Raw genomic sequence first — 12,400 nt, 5'->3', positions numbered from 1 at the left:
TTTACTTCCAAGAGCTTTGTAAGTCTACTTTCTCTTATCACTGGGAATTATCCAAAGTGTTTATTCTGTGTTTCAGAATAGGACTGTTGTCTACGGCCATACCACTCTGAACGCGCCCGATCTCGTCAGAATAGGACTGTTATTATTAATATGGCTAACAGAGACAGGACTCCAACAACCAAGCCAGAACACAGCTGTTGTCCTTGACAACTTCATTAAAATGTCACATCAGGTTGGCACCCTGTTTTCAAGCTGAGGCCTCTTTGATATCTTGGTACCAGAAAGGTTAAAACTTGCTTTCTTGCTCTCACTACTGGAGATACTGACACTTTGCCATCTTGCAATGCAGCTGAGTGCAGGTACTCAACTGCTACATCTCAGAGCTGGTTGATTATGGTATACTAGAAAGCCCGGCGGTCATACAAAGTGACCGCTGTTCTAGATATTATAAATTGTAGTTAAAATGATTTGTGCAAAGGTGTCTGCTAATTCAAACTGAATTACCCAGGGCAGGCAGCGAGGACGCCCCTTTGCTTAGTCAATAATTTATTCAAGAGTGATGGATAATTCTCAATTAGTGGAACTACAATGTTTCCGTACTTGCAACATTGAGAAAATCCTTTCTGGCCAAGGTCAAATCGATTAGTTTCTAACTTAAAGTTTAAGGACTGACAGTGTTCACATTTAATATTCATGTCACCAGAGGAATGCTCAAAAATTAAAGTTTCTCTGTTTGAAACTGTTTTTAATCCTTTTTGCGTTTCGGTCAGCATTACTCTGTCATTTTTTTGCATTTCTCTCCTGCCTTTGTTCAAGGGACTCATTTTGTCAAGACAGGCTTTTTTGTCTTGCATCTGAGGCAAGCCTTGTTTCTCTATGCTCATCAGTCTCATTTTTCCGAGAAAGATGCATTTGCTCTGCGACTGAAGCAAGCCTTGTCTTTCTCTGCTCAGTGGTTTCTTTTTGTCGAGAAAGCTGTTTTTGTGCAGCTTTAGCTCCTTTTCTCTCCTCTTCAGTGCTGTATTTTCTAGGAGGCATTCTTAAAAGAAATTACGTTAAGATGTAGTTTTTATGTAAAACAGATGATTGCCAATGCAAACAAATGTTCACCTTCCCCCAACACACTCAATTTGCGTTCAGCCGTGGCAACTTCACCCCATTGGCTAGTACAGTTACGCAAGCAACCAATAAGCTATCGGCGACAAACAGACACTTAAGCCGCATATAATAAAGATATGTTATGCTTAGTTAAGTGATTCCAGTTATATCCCCTTGCTGAATCAGTTTGCATGTCTAGAGTACTAGATACCTTTTTCTCTTGTGCTGAATTACTTCTCAAGGGCACTACTCTCTGCTCTGTGTCTAATTGTGCTACTACTCTCCACTTCTCTCTTCATTACCTGAAGAAAACTCTCTAAATATCTGAGCCCTAGCAGTGCACAGAATTCAAATTTATACTCCAGAAGGCTTCTTAGCTTCCATGTAATAATAATTTTCCTTTGCAAAAGAACAGAAAAACTGAACCTAACTTAATGAATATACTGTTTTTCCTAATTTGTACTATTAGCTGTATTGTCTTTAGTCTTAATAAATGATCTACCCATATTAAAGAGAAGGCTTGTGATTAGTTTTGATAATTATGTAAAACCTCTGAGGGATGTTGTGTTGGAGAGTCCTGATAGTAGATGCATAGTTTGCTCTTTGGGGAACTGATTCATGGCCTGCTTTTTCCAGTATATTAAGTAAGCTTAACTGAGTTGTACATAATATGCATGGAGAAAATTAAATTGACTTTTTTCTCCTAGATTGCCTGAGTTTTATTTTGCCTGGCTGTGTATCTGATATTATTCTGTTGCTTTACTTGTGTAGACATAATCTGTGTGTTTTTGAGTTAGCTGTTTCATGAATCACACCCAGTTACAGAAAATGAAAGTTCTTTAACAACAATAATAAATACTGGATGTACCTGTATGGTAGATTCAGATAATGTATTTTTTCATGGCTCATGATACCTTTTAATGAGTAGCAAGTACTGGTATTTCAAGGCCTTTTATTATTTATAATGTTATGCAGTCTGACAAATCAGATGTGATTATTCAGCTTTACTTGAACATAAAGAATGTGCTGAAGATTATTTATTTCTTGCTTTGAATCAACTCTGAAAGGAAATACACAAATTTCAAACTCACCACTCAGAAACAAAGAGACACATGAAGACTCTCAATGGTCATTTTATTAAACAAATACAAATTTGAAATGTTAATGATAAAATGTATCAAATTTGAAGAAAAATGTTGTAAACAGTCATTCTACAACTGGGAAGACATCTCAATGTCAATTTTATTAATTTTGGTGACATCTTCCCAACCAAATCTAATCTTCCGTATCTTCACTCTTAAGCACGGCAGGAATAGTATGGCTTTACACATCAGGACAACAATCGGAAGGAAAACAGCTATCATAAACGTTGGAGGTGTATACCATACAAATTGTTTTATATCTACCCATTTATTCCAGGCAAAAATCAAGGCATGTATTGTGCACAGTAGAAGGGAAACAATTCCTAGCTTGCTCTGCAAAAGAAGAAAAATTATCTTGGTAAAGATTGGTTCAAAAAGAATTTATTCCATCTTACTTCACCTGGATCTGTTCTGTTGCTTGAAAATTCTTCCATTCGTCTGTAATGGTTTTTCCATTATATTTCTCAACAACTTACCCTTGTTGTATCATCTTTCTACTCTTTTTTACATGTCCCCACCTTACCTTACTTTTGGTACTGTGTTGATCTCCAGGCTATTTAAATTAAGGAAATTCACAACCATTCTTCTTTCAGTCTCAGCTAATCAATAACACTATCTTCCTTTCTCCACTGTAAATCGGAGACTAATCAGTTCTTGGATTGTAAATGAAGTTTCTAGGAATACCTGTGACTGGCTAAAGACTAATCTGACCAAATGTGTATTGTATACTTAGTATGAGCTGGGCGTTGTGCACATAGTGACATGGGCTCTGTTGTCAAGATGCAGTGCTTGAATTCCTAACTAAATTTGGAAAGTAGTGTTCAGCATATGTGTGACAGGCAGAGCAAAGAAAGTTATTTAATGAGGATCAGAGAACTCCAAAACTATTAGGCTGAACTTATAAAACCAGCAAATACTGTACTTGGGAAATATTGCACCATCCCTCAGCCACATTGGAATAATTCAGATGAAGACATACTTTTGAGCCCAATCAGATGTCCTGATAAAGCATTTGTAGGAGTGTATGTATGACCATGTAGAAAGGATAGCAGTGAATGCCTGATTTTGTGGGAATTGCCAAAGATGTCCACTCAGACAAAGATGTCTCGACAGCTATGTAATTTAAAAAATCTTGGCCATGCTTATGACTTAATTAAATTTAGCCATTTGAATCTTGACTGACATGAATCCCTTGTGAATCCTGGCACACAGCCCTTTGTAGGGTGTAATCTACTACTGGGAGATTAACCTCAGTACATCTGAGATAGCTGGAATTCCAAGAACACTGAGAAGCTTCAAGTGAGTAAACTACATAAAATGTAATTTGGAAAAAGCAACATTTCAAATTTGATATTAGAATACCTTTGGTAGATATAACTCCATATTTCAAGGAGAGAGAATACTTTATGGATAGTACAAAGTTGTGTAACTAAAAAGGCATGAATCCAATTAGGTGATAGGCAAAAGAATATCTTTATTTTTTGGGAACTAAAAATCCATATTAGATTTCTAAAATATCACAATTACAGTTATTAGATAGATGGCAAATTGCCTACCAAGTTTTTTGTTTTCACAGAGACAAAGAGTCAGAGAGAAAGGGACAGATAGGGACAGACAGACTGAAAGAGGAAGAGATGAGAAGCATCAATTATTTGTTGCAGCTCCTTAGTTGTTCACTGATTGCTTTCTCATATGTGCCTTAACCGGGGACTACAGCAGAGCAAGTGACCCTTTGCTCAAGTCAGCGACCTTGGGCTCAAGCCAGCAACCTTGGGCTTCAAGCCAGCGACCTTTGGGCTCAAGCCAGCAACCATGCGGTTATTTCTATGATCCCAGTGACCCCGCGTTCAAGCTGGTGAGCCCCTGCTCAAGCCAGATGAGTCAACGCTCAAGCCGGCAACTTCGAGGTTTCGAACCCGAGTCCTCTGCATCCCAGTTCAACGCTCTATCCACTGTGCCACCACCTGGTCAGAGAGCCTATTAAGTTTCAAATGTTAGAAATACTTTCCTTTGAGTAATGCCTTTTATTTATGTTTGGAAAACACTTCTAGTTAGCAGCAATAGGGAAGAAGATAGGAGAGTATCTCATGAATTGGAATAAGTATAGGATCTTTGCTATTGGAAAACCATTTGTTATTTTTTATGGGATAAACTCAGTATACTTGATGATATTATAAGCACAAAGAGAAGATTTACCTCTCTGAGGGAAAAGAATCGTTTTGTATTTTATTTACCTGAATGTATTGAAATTCTCTCCATGTCAAAGAGCGACTCACAGATGGAAGAGATGTCACAGCCAACAGAGCCAGTATGGCAAGTGCCATGATTCCCAGAGACACATAAATTTCCATTCTCCAAACATCATGCTCAATCCAGGCATCTTCTTTATTTTGCTGAACCTACCAGGGGGTGAAAAGGGGAAAGAACGTTAAGAGGACTTAGTTCCCACGTGTAAACCTCCTTCCACACTCGCTCTGGTTGCTGGGGAGGCCTGATAACTAGGGGCCTCTACAAAATTAGGACTTGTTTTTGCATTCCTCTAAAAGAAAGGACATAGGGACTATTAATTGCTTTCCTTGAATGCAAGACTGATATAATGTTTTATTTGTATAATAATTATTTAATGGTTAGAATGGTAATATAGAATGCACATGTTTTAAATAAGCAGGAAAAAAGAAAAATTAGCATTAAAAAGTAATCTTGTGAAGGTGGTAGAAAACTGAAATATGAACTTGTCCATGAATACTTGTTTCTATTGTTAAAGTTGTACTATTTTCAACTTAAAATAAATTCATCGATGTAAACCTATACAACCAAAGCCCAAATGAAGAGTAATAAGAAAACATTTTGAAAGGAGATTCCTTTCTCAATACAGGGTTGCAGCAGGTGTTTAAGGTATTGATATTAACATGCAAAAGAGTAAGTCTGTCAGTGGTCCCCAACCTTTTTTGGGCCACGGACTGGTTTAATGTCATAAAATATTTTCACAGACCGGCCTTTAGGGTGGGGCGGATAAATGTAACACATGATTGAGACAAGCGTCAAGAGTGAGTCTTAGATGGATGTAACAGAGGGAATCTGGTCATTTTTAAAAAATAAAACATTGTTCAGACTTAAATATAAATAAAACGGAAATAATGTAAGCTATTTATTCTTTCTCTGCGGACTGGTACCAAATGGCCCACGGATCAGTACCGGTCCGCGGCCCAGGGATTGGGGACCACTGTGTTAGGTGACTTAGACTTTTTGGTTTAGTGGTATTGTCAATCTCATCATCCTACCTGCTGATACGCCCAGTTTAGCAACTTGTATCTGTAGGATCGCCTCATCGGATAGGATAAACTATAAATTGCATGCAGTACAGCAAAGAAGAAACTGAGAAGCCCAAATTGCTTTCTTGTTAACATCCACCTGTCCAACCAATGTGGAAATTTCTTATACTTGGTTCCGTTATAAAGCTGTACAAATGCTGCTATCACACCTGGCAAATATACCAGTGCCAGGAGGGTGATGGAGGCCACTGGCAACACTTTGTTGATGACCAGGATTGGAATCTTATAAAAATACTGTTGACGGGAAGTTACAAAAGGGTGAATTACTTCCCTCAGAAGAGTATAAAGAAAAGTCAGAGATGATATGATAGCAGCGATATTCATTGGCAAGCGCCACTCTGGGAAGAGTTCCTGTTTGTGCTGAAGCTTTTGAGGGCACTCAAAGCCATCAAGGGTCGTTCGGTCCAGGTTCCAGAGCACAGGTCTTTTCAGCGCACTGGTCTCTCCAGAGTTCTTATTCTGCAAAGAAAAGAAACATCTTAAAGTTCAAACAATGGGATTTCCTTATTGCTAATTACTTATTGCTCATCAGACTTATTGGTGAAAATGGACTTTTGGCTACTGTTTAGCTCAAGAGACGACATAGTCTACGTAGCACTAATCAAAGGTCTACTTAGCTATGTTGGGGTTCTCCATTCATTTGTTATTCACCTTTCAAAAGAAATACATGCTTCAGGTATCCCCACTAAAGCTTAGGACATTGTGTTTCTATCTTGAAGGCATAGAAAGATGCAATAATGCAACTAGACCAGTAAAACTGAAAAACAAACAAACAAATCCAGTAATCTTTGGTAAAAATGAAGCTTGTAAACTGTAACAGTTGTGCTGTTTTTTAAATATATTTATTGGTTACTGGGTAACTCTTGGCAAAAACTGAAGAGTGAATTCTTCATTAATTCAAATATAGAAAATCAGGAATAATATAGTCATTACTACTTTAAAAAATCTATAATTTCCATCATGTAGTCTTGTACTTTGATTTTATATTTCTAAAATATCTTATTTGTATAAGTACTGACAGACAAATAGGCTAATTACAAAGGCTATATAAGTAGTTAAATCCCACAGGAATGTTCTATTTCCTGTGAAAGTTATACTCCTTTACACAGTTGTATTTTTGGTTAGTAAACAATTCAAAATGTTCCAGTGAATATTTTATCATTTCCTCAATTGGCAGATATACCAGCAGATTAAAAGTAAAAACACCTCAAAATGGCAAATTATATCAGAGTACTTCATACTGCATTACTTTATGAATAAATTTACTTTCTCAGCCAATATGTTATTCCTCATTTCTTATATAGCTCTATATGTAGAACCATAATATTTTAATGCTCGAAATCATCCTGTTCATTTCCTCATTTTATGCATGGTAACTTTACTTCACATAGTTCTCTATAATTTTTGGTGTTTAAAATTGACTTCTCACCATTTGACTTTCACTTTCAGTAATAAATCACTGTTATATCCAATTCTCCATTTAGAAGGGGTTGAATATGATATAGAGCCTGTCATCAATTCACGTTAAAACTATCTAAGTACAATCAACTGAGATCAATTTTCTGGTTAAGAGTGAAGAGTTATGAATCAGAAAGTAAGACAGTTAATTTGACAAATAAAAATAATTTCATTTTATGCACAAAATATGTGCTTATATCATAATTATTTTGCTTATAAAATAATTAAGGTAAAATAATTGATTTCTGTTAAGACTGCAGTTGAGAACACTTAGAAAGGTAAAAAGAGTTTGAAACCAAAAATTTCTACCACTTTTGCAGCTAATAATGTAGTCAGAAACATTTACTCTAAAGAGGGACCAGTGATTCTTATTCTAAGATTGAATTTATTTGGTTAAACAGTGCATCATTAATTAACTTGATGATATTTTGGTAAGCTGCCACTGTGCCTATTAAAAAATAAATGCTTGCAAAACTACTGGTATAGGGGCATTGGTGATTCTTCTGAAAGATTCATAGAATGTTGGGAGAAGCCTGACCAGGTTGTGGCACAGTGGATCGAGCATTGGACTAGGATGCAGAAGATCCAGGTTTGGAACCCCGAGCTCACCAGCTTGAGCGTGGGCTCATCCAGCTTGAGTGTGGGCTTACCAGCTTGAGTGCAGGTTCGCTGGCTTGAGCGTGGGATCATAGACATGACCCCATGGTCGCTGGCTTGAAGCCCAAGGTCCCTGGCTTGAGACCAAGGTTGCTGGCTTGAAGCCCAAGGTCCCTGGCTTGAAGCCCAAGGTCCCTGGCTTGAGTCCAAGGTCGCTGGCTTGAGCAAGGGGTCACTTGCTCTGTTGTGCCCCCCTCTTCCAGGTCAAGGCATATATGAGAAAGCAGTCAATGAACAACTAAGGAGTCTCAATGAAGAACTGATGCTTCTCTTCTCTCTCCCTTCCTGCCTGTCTGTCCCTCTCTGTTTCTCTCTCTCTCTCTCTCCCTCCCTCCCTCTCTCTCTCTCTCTCTCTCTCTCTCTCTCTCTCTCACACACACACACACACACACACACACACAATGTTGAAAGAAAATGGAAGGACTTTGGAGATGATATGGTCCAACTTTGTTACTTTACAGATAAACCAAGACCCAGGATTTTTAGTGACTCATTCAAGGTTATCCAGCTAAATCCATGGCAGCAGTCAAGGTATACTCTCCTATGGCACTTCACCCATCCTAACATCAGTGACATGAATCAGTGTGAAGATATCAGCAGACTAGGGTGAAAAATCACTTTTCCGACACTATGAGATATAGAACAGCATTTTGGTTACGTTTATAGATTTTAATTATTATTATTTTACCAAATAATCATCTTCTTCTAGACTTCTCGTAGGCTTCATTTTCCAAAGTTCTTGGTTTGTGACGTTTTGTCCAATTTCCATTAATTCTATAAAATATGGCTTCAGCCACCTATGAAAATAAAAATAATTATCTTCTTCAAGTTTGTGTTCTTTACTATAGTGTTTGACTGGGAAATATCAACAATTTACTCATATAAGGACTAGAATGGCAGATATAGTACAATTAAAATACAGTTGGTGACACTTACAATTTAACTTCACATTATAATCTGTAAGAGTGTCAACCATGGTCCTTGTATAAACAGCAACTGCTTTACTTTGTCCAACTAGCAATACAATGTATGACCTAGGTGTCTCTATTAGGAATTCAAATGGTTGGATGTTATCTTTTATTTTAGGGAAATTTAACTTCAGGTGCTCATTTAGAGGAAAGGCTACTCCCCTCAAAGGTAAATAGAATTAGGAATGCATTTTTCTAAGTGTAACAATGTTATCAATGGAGGTTGGAGTTAGCCGATACGAGATTATACCTCAGGAAGTTGTATTTAATAGGCTTTTGGGTTTGACATAGAATCTGAAATAATAAATTATTTTGGGGCAAATATATTCCGAGTTTCAGACAGTGAACAAACTGGACACTCCTCGTAAGGTGAGCCCTGACAGTGGCATAAGGGACCTAAAGGAAGAATTTCCAGAGTGCCATTTTCCCATTGGAGTACCAGGCTGGTTTTTGTGGTAAAACATGAATTGCTGGTTTATTTCCGCTGGGGTTGCTGGGTTGTGTTCAATCCCTGACAAACCCCCTATCCTGGTCAATGCTGTGGAAATGGACTTTGTCAAACTCCCTACCCTGTAAAGGAATCTTCCTTAACACCCATCACAGATCTTCATTCAGGCTTGGAATAACGTATTTAGGGAAGAGAAACATAAAAATGTCATAGTATTATTCATTGTTTTTATTTGTTCTAGATTTATTTCCAGAGGAATACATTGCCAATTGGTACTTTATGAAATTCAAAAAGAAAAGTAGATTAGATATACAACAATTTCATTGAGAGAAAACATTCCAAGTGTGTCTGAATTTTAACGTGCCTGCAATATTTCATTAAGTGAAAAGCTGTTTCCAGGAATAGTTTAAAATACTTAAAACATTCTCCAAATTTTAAAAGTTTGATCTTAACCAAGAATAAAGGAGAGCCATTGTTACATAATGCCAACATTTGTCCTTGTTTAAATGCTCTGAGAACATTTTCTGTATATTATTTATTTTTAAGTTTCACAATATTTATGCTCAGGATACCCACCTTATTTTCCCATTAAAAAAATATAAAACATTTACTCCATTTGGGGAAATCTCCTTCCTTGGCCATTTAAGTGGATACATGACTCAGTCTGGGCTAATCACAGTTTTCTACTCCTTTGATCACATTAATTGGTTTTAGGATGGCACACAACCCTTGTTGACCAATTAGAGTTCTTTGAGATTTATATATGGAAGTGGAAGATGTGAAGATATGTCTAACATTTTTAGTTGAGATACTAGAAGCCTACTATGCTAAATTCTACATGCTGTAAGAAGGAAGATGTCATCAATAAGACAGTGGAAAGCCCAAATACAGAAGCACAAGCAAGAAATAGGGACACAGAAGAGTCCTTGTGGCATACAAGACAATACATTCCTTTTTTTGCTTAACTTAGTCTGAGTTGGGTTTATAACATTGGCATGTGAAAGAGTTCTGAGTAAAGCAGATGGCAATCATCAAGTGTTTATGAACTCTATGATAGACTGAGGAGGAAAAGAGAAACGAGACTTCATGCTGCTCTGGAGGAGCTTATAATGTTTTTTCTTAAGAAGTATTATTCCAAAGAACTTGGTGATTTAGCCAACATTATAAAGACAATAATCTGGGGTGTGTATATGTGTGTAGGAATAGAAGTTTTACCTACTGTAATTAAACAAGAAATATTTCACACAATTTAGAAGTTTTAACTGTGAGTTGTACTGCAGGATGCAAAGATGCTAACATACAACCTACACTTATTCAATATTAACTCATTAACTATTTGTGAACAACAATGTCAGGCAGTGGGAATACAAAGTTAAATGAGATGAAGCCTCTGCTATCAAAAACCTCAACATCTAGGAGGGAAGGCAGACATTTCAAGAACTGAGCACACGGTTGTGCACTGAGTCCTAAAGGAGGACAAGGTTTTTTGACTGATGGTGGCAAGGGAAGGGTGATGGCTCTCTTCTAAATCTGGTCCTGGGACATTTAGCAAGTTGGCAGTTTTTGCTGATTGAGGGCAACTTTACACAGGGCGGAAAGCCAGAGTGGCCCTGGAGAAGTATCCAGCCATTCATTCATCTGCAGGGTAGGGAGTCCATGTTGATGAGCAAAGCCAAGGAAACGCCCAGGGCAGTGAGGTGGCTTGTTGACTGTGCAGCCCACAGTCAACTTTGTGCCCAGAAGCCAAGAAAATGAAATGGCATATAAACAAAATATGTTGGTTTCCATCAGACAAACCAAATATATAATTTAAATTCTACAGTGAAATTTTCTCATAAAGAAAAAATATACAGGGACCAACACAGTGTTCAGATATTAGGAACTCCAGGATTTGACCCAAAGCTCTCTAACGTTCATCCCCATTCAAAAGCAAAGCATATTTTTGATGCGACTGTTCCATTTTGATCCAACAGGCAGGCTGACCTGATGTTCCTGCTAAATATTGACACAGCCCTACTGACTCATGTTTATGTCAAAGAGTTTAGAATATGAAGAAACTCAATGACTGGAATACATTGTAGGTTGCATTGCATTTCCAAACTTATACTTCCAAGGGCGCACTTTCATCACCACATTTAACTATGTGAAGGGGCGATGTTTTTCTTCACTGGGCTGGTTTTTTATTTTATTTTTTAAAGCACTGGATCTTCCCTGTGCTTAACATTCTGTGCTAAATGAATGACTTATTAAATGCCAGAATGTTGATGTAATATATATGTATATAATATATATATATTTTTTCTTTTACAAAAAGATCAGAGAAATGAATTTGTAAGTGTTCGTAAATTTTACCTCTACAAACTCCTTCCAGTGAATCTGACCCAGGACATAAATAAATAAAGCCTTGATTGACTCTCCGGAGGGAACTTGAACCGCAATCCAGATCCTGAAAGAGTAGACTAATGTTTCAAGTACTTAAAATGAAAAGTTCCTGTTACTAGGAAATCTGAAGACAAATTTCGCAATTTTAAGTACTGTGCACCAATCATCCATCAATGCGATGCAAACAAGGGGTGATTTTGCCAAGTTGGCAAACGTGTCATGAGAACCCAACGTAAGAACAAACGACCCATCCTATCGCCCGATCCCCCAGCGAAAGGCTTCCTTGTGAGTCCCTGGCTGCCAGCGCCCGAGCGGCCACAGCGGAGCGGTGTGCTCCGCCGAGGGCTGGGCAGGAAGGCAGCGCGCCCTGGCGCGGCGCACAAGGGGCGGATTGAGCTGCGCTCGCCCGGGCGCCGCCGCCGGGGTCCCGTGCCGGCTCGCAACCGGCTCCAGCCGTCCCGACGCGGGGAGCCGGCGCGGCCGCGCAGGGACACCCACAGATGGGGGAGCCAGCGGGGAGCTGGGTGACCCCAGGGACTCACCGCTTCCCGGCGTGAGCGGACGGTTGAGCGGCGGCCGCAGCAGCTGTCCGCAGGGATCAGTCCCACGCGACGCCGGAGCCCAAGGCGCGCAGCCGGGCTCCCGCCGCAGACCCCGCCCCCGTGTCAGCCGCCGGCTTAGCGCCACCTGCGGGGGCCTGGAGTCCGCGCGGCTCCTGCCGTAGGGGCTGTCCTCGCAGGTCCCCGCGGCCGAATGTAGGATTTCCGCTACGTTGCAACCTGGCCGCTTCCGTTTTTGTTTTCTGTTTTTCTTTCCAATAGCCCTGTCCGCCGGAGGTCGGCCACACGCCCTCCCTCTGCTCGCCTTTCTTCAATCTCCCTCACAACGAACATCACAGCACTGGTTCTCAGACGT

General features: G+C 39.1%; 1 protein-coding gene across 1 annotated transcript; it reads right to left on the bottom strand.

Annotated features, from left to right (window-relative positions):
- Nucleotides 1-2,213: 2,213 nt before the first annotated feature.
- On the bottom strand, nt 2,214-12,139 carry STEAP1 (STEAP family member 1). Its single transcript, XM_066353978.1, has 5 exons — nt 12,028-12,139; nt 8,376-8,484; nt 5,522-6,031; nt 4,475-4,639; nt 2,214-2,573 (listed from the first exon to the last, which is right to left on the bottom strand). Exons 2-5 carry the CDS (start codon nt 8,454-8,456, stop codon nt 2,310-2,312), a joined length of 1,020 nt encoding a protein of 339 aa, XP_066210075.1. The 5' UTR covers nt 8,457-8,484; nt 12,028-12,139; the 3' UTR covers nt 2,214-2,309.
- Between the last annotated feature and the right edge of the window lie 261 nt (nt 12,140-12,400).

This window comes from Saccopteryx leptura, chromosome 12, assembly GCF_036850995.1.
Source record: "Saccopteryx leptura isolate mSacLep1 chromosome 12, mSacLep1_pri_phased_curated, whole genome shotgun sequence".
NCBI lineage: Eukaryota > Metazoa > Chordata > Mammalia > Chiroptera > Emballonuridae > Saccopteryx > Saccopteryx leptura.
The sequence above is the reverse complement of the archived record's forward strand: the minus strand, read 5'-3'. Positions and strand labels throughout refer to the sequence as shown.

Bases quoted from the DNA above. Each gene is read 5' to 3' on its own strand.
- STEAP1 (XM_066353978.1), bottom strand. From the start codon at position 8,456: ATGGAAATTGGACAAAACGTCACAAACCAAGAACTTTGGAAAATGAAG. The intron at 6,032-8,375 runs GTAAAATAATAA...TTTTCTTTGCAG, and splicing joins TAGAAGAAGATGATTATTTG to AATAAGAACTCTGGAGAGAC. The intron at 4,640-5,521 runs GTAGGATGATGA...ACCCCCTGGTAG, and splicing joins TAAACTGGGCGTATCAGCAG to GTTCAGCAAAATAAAGAAGA.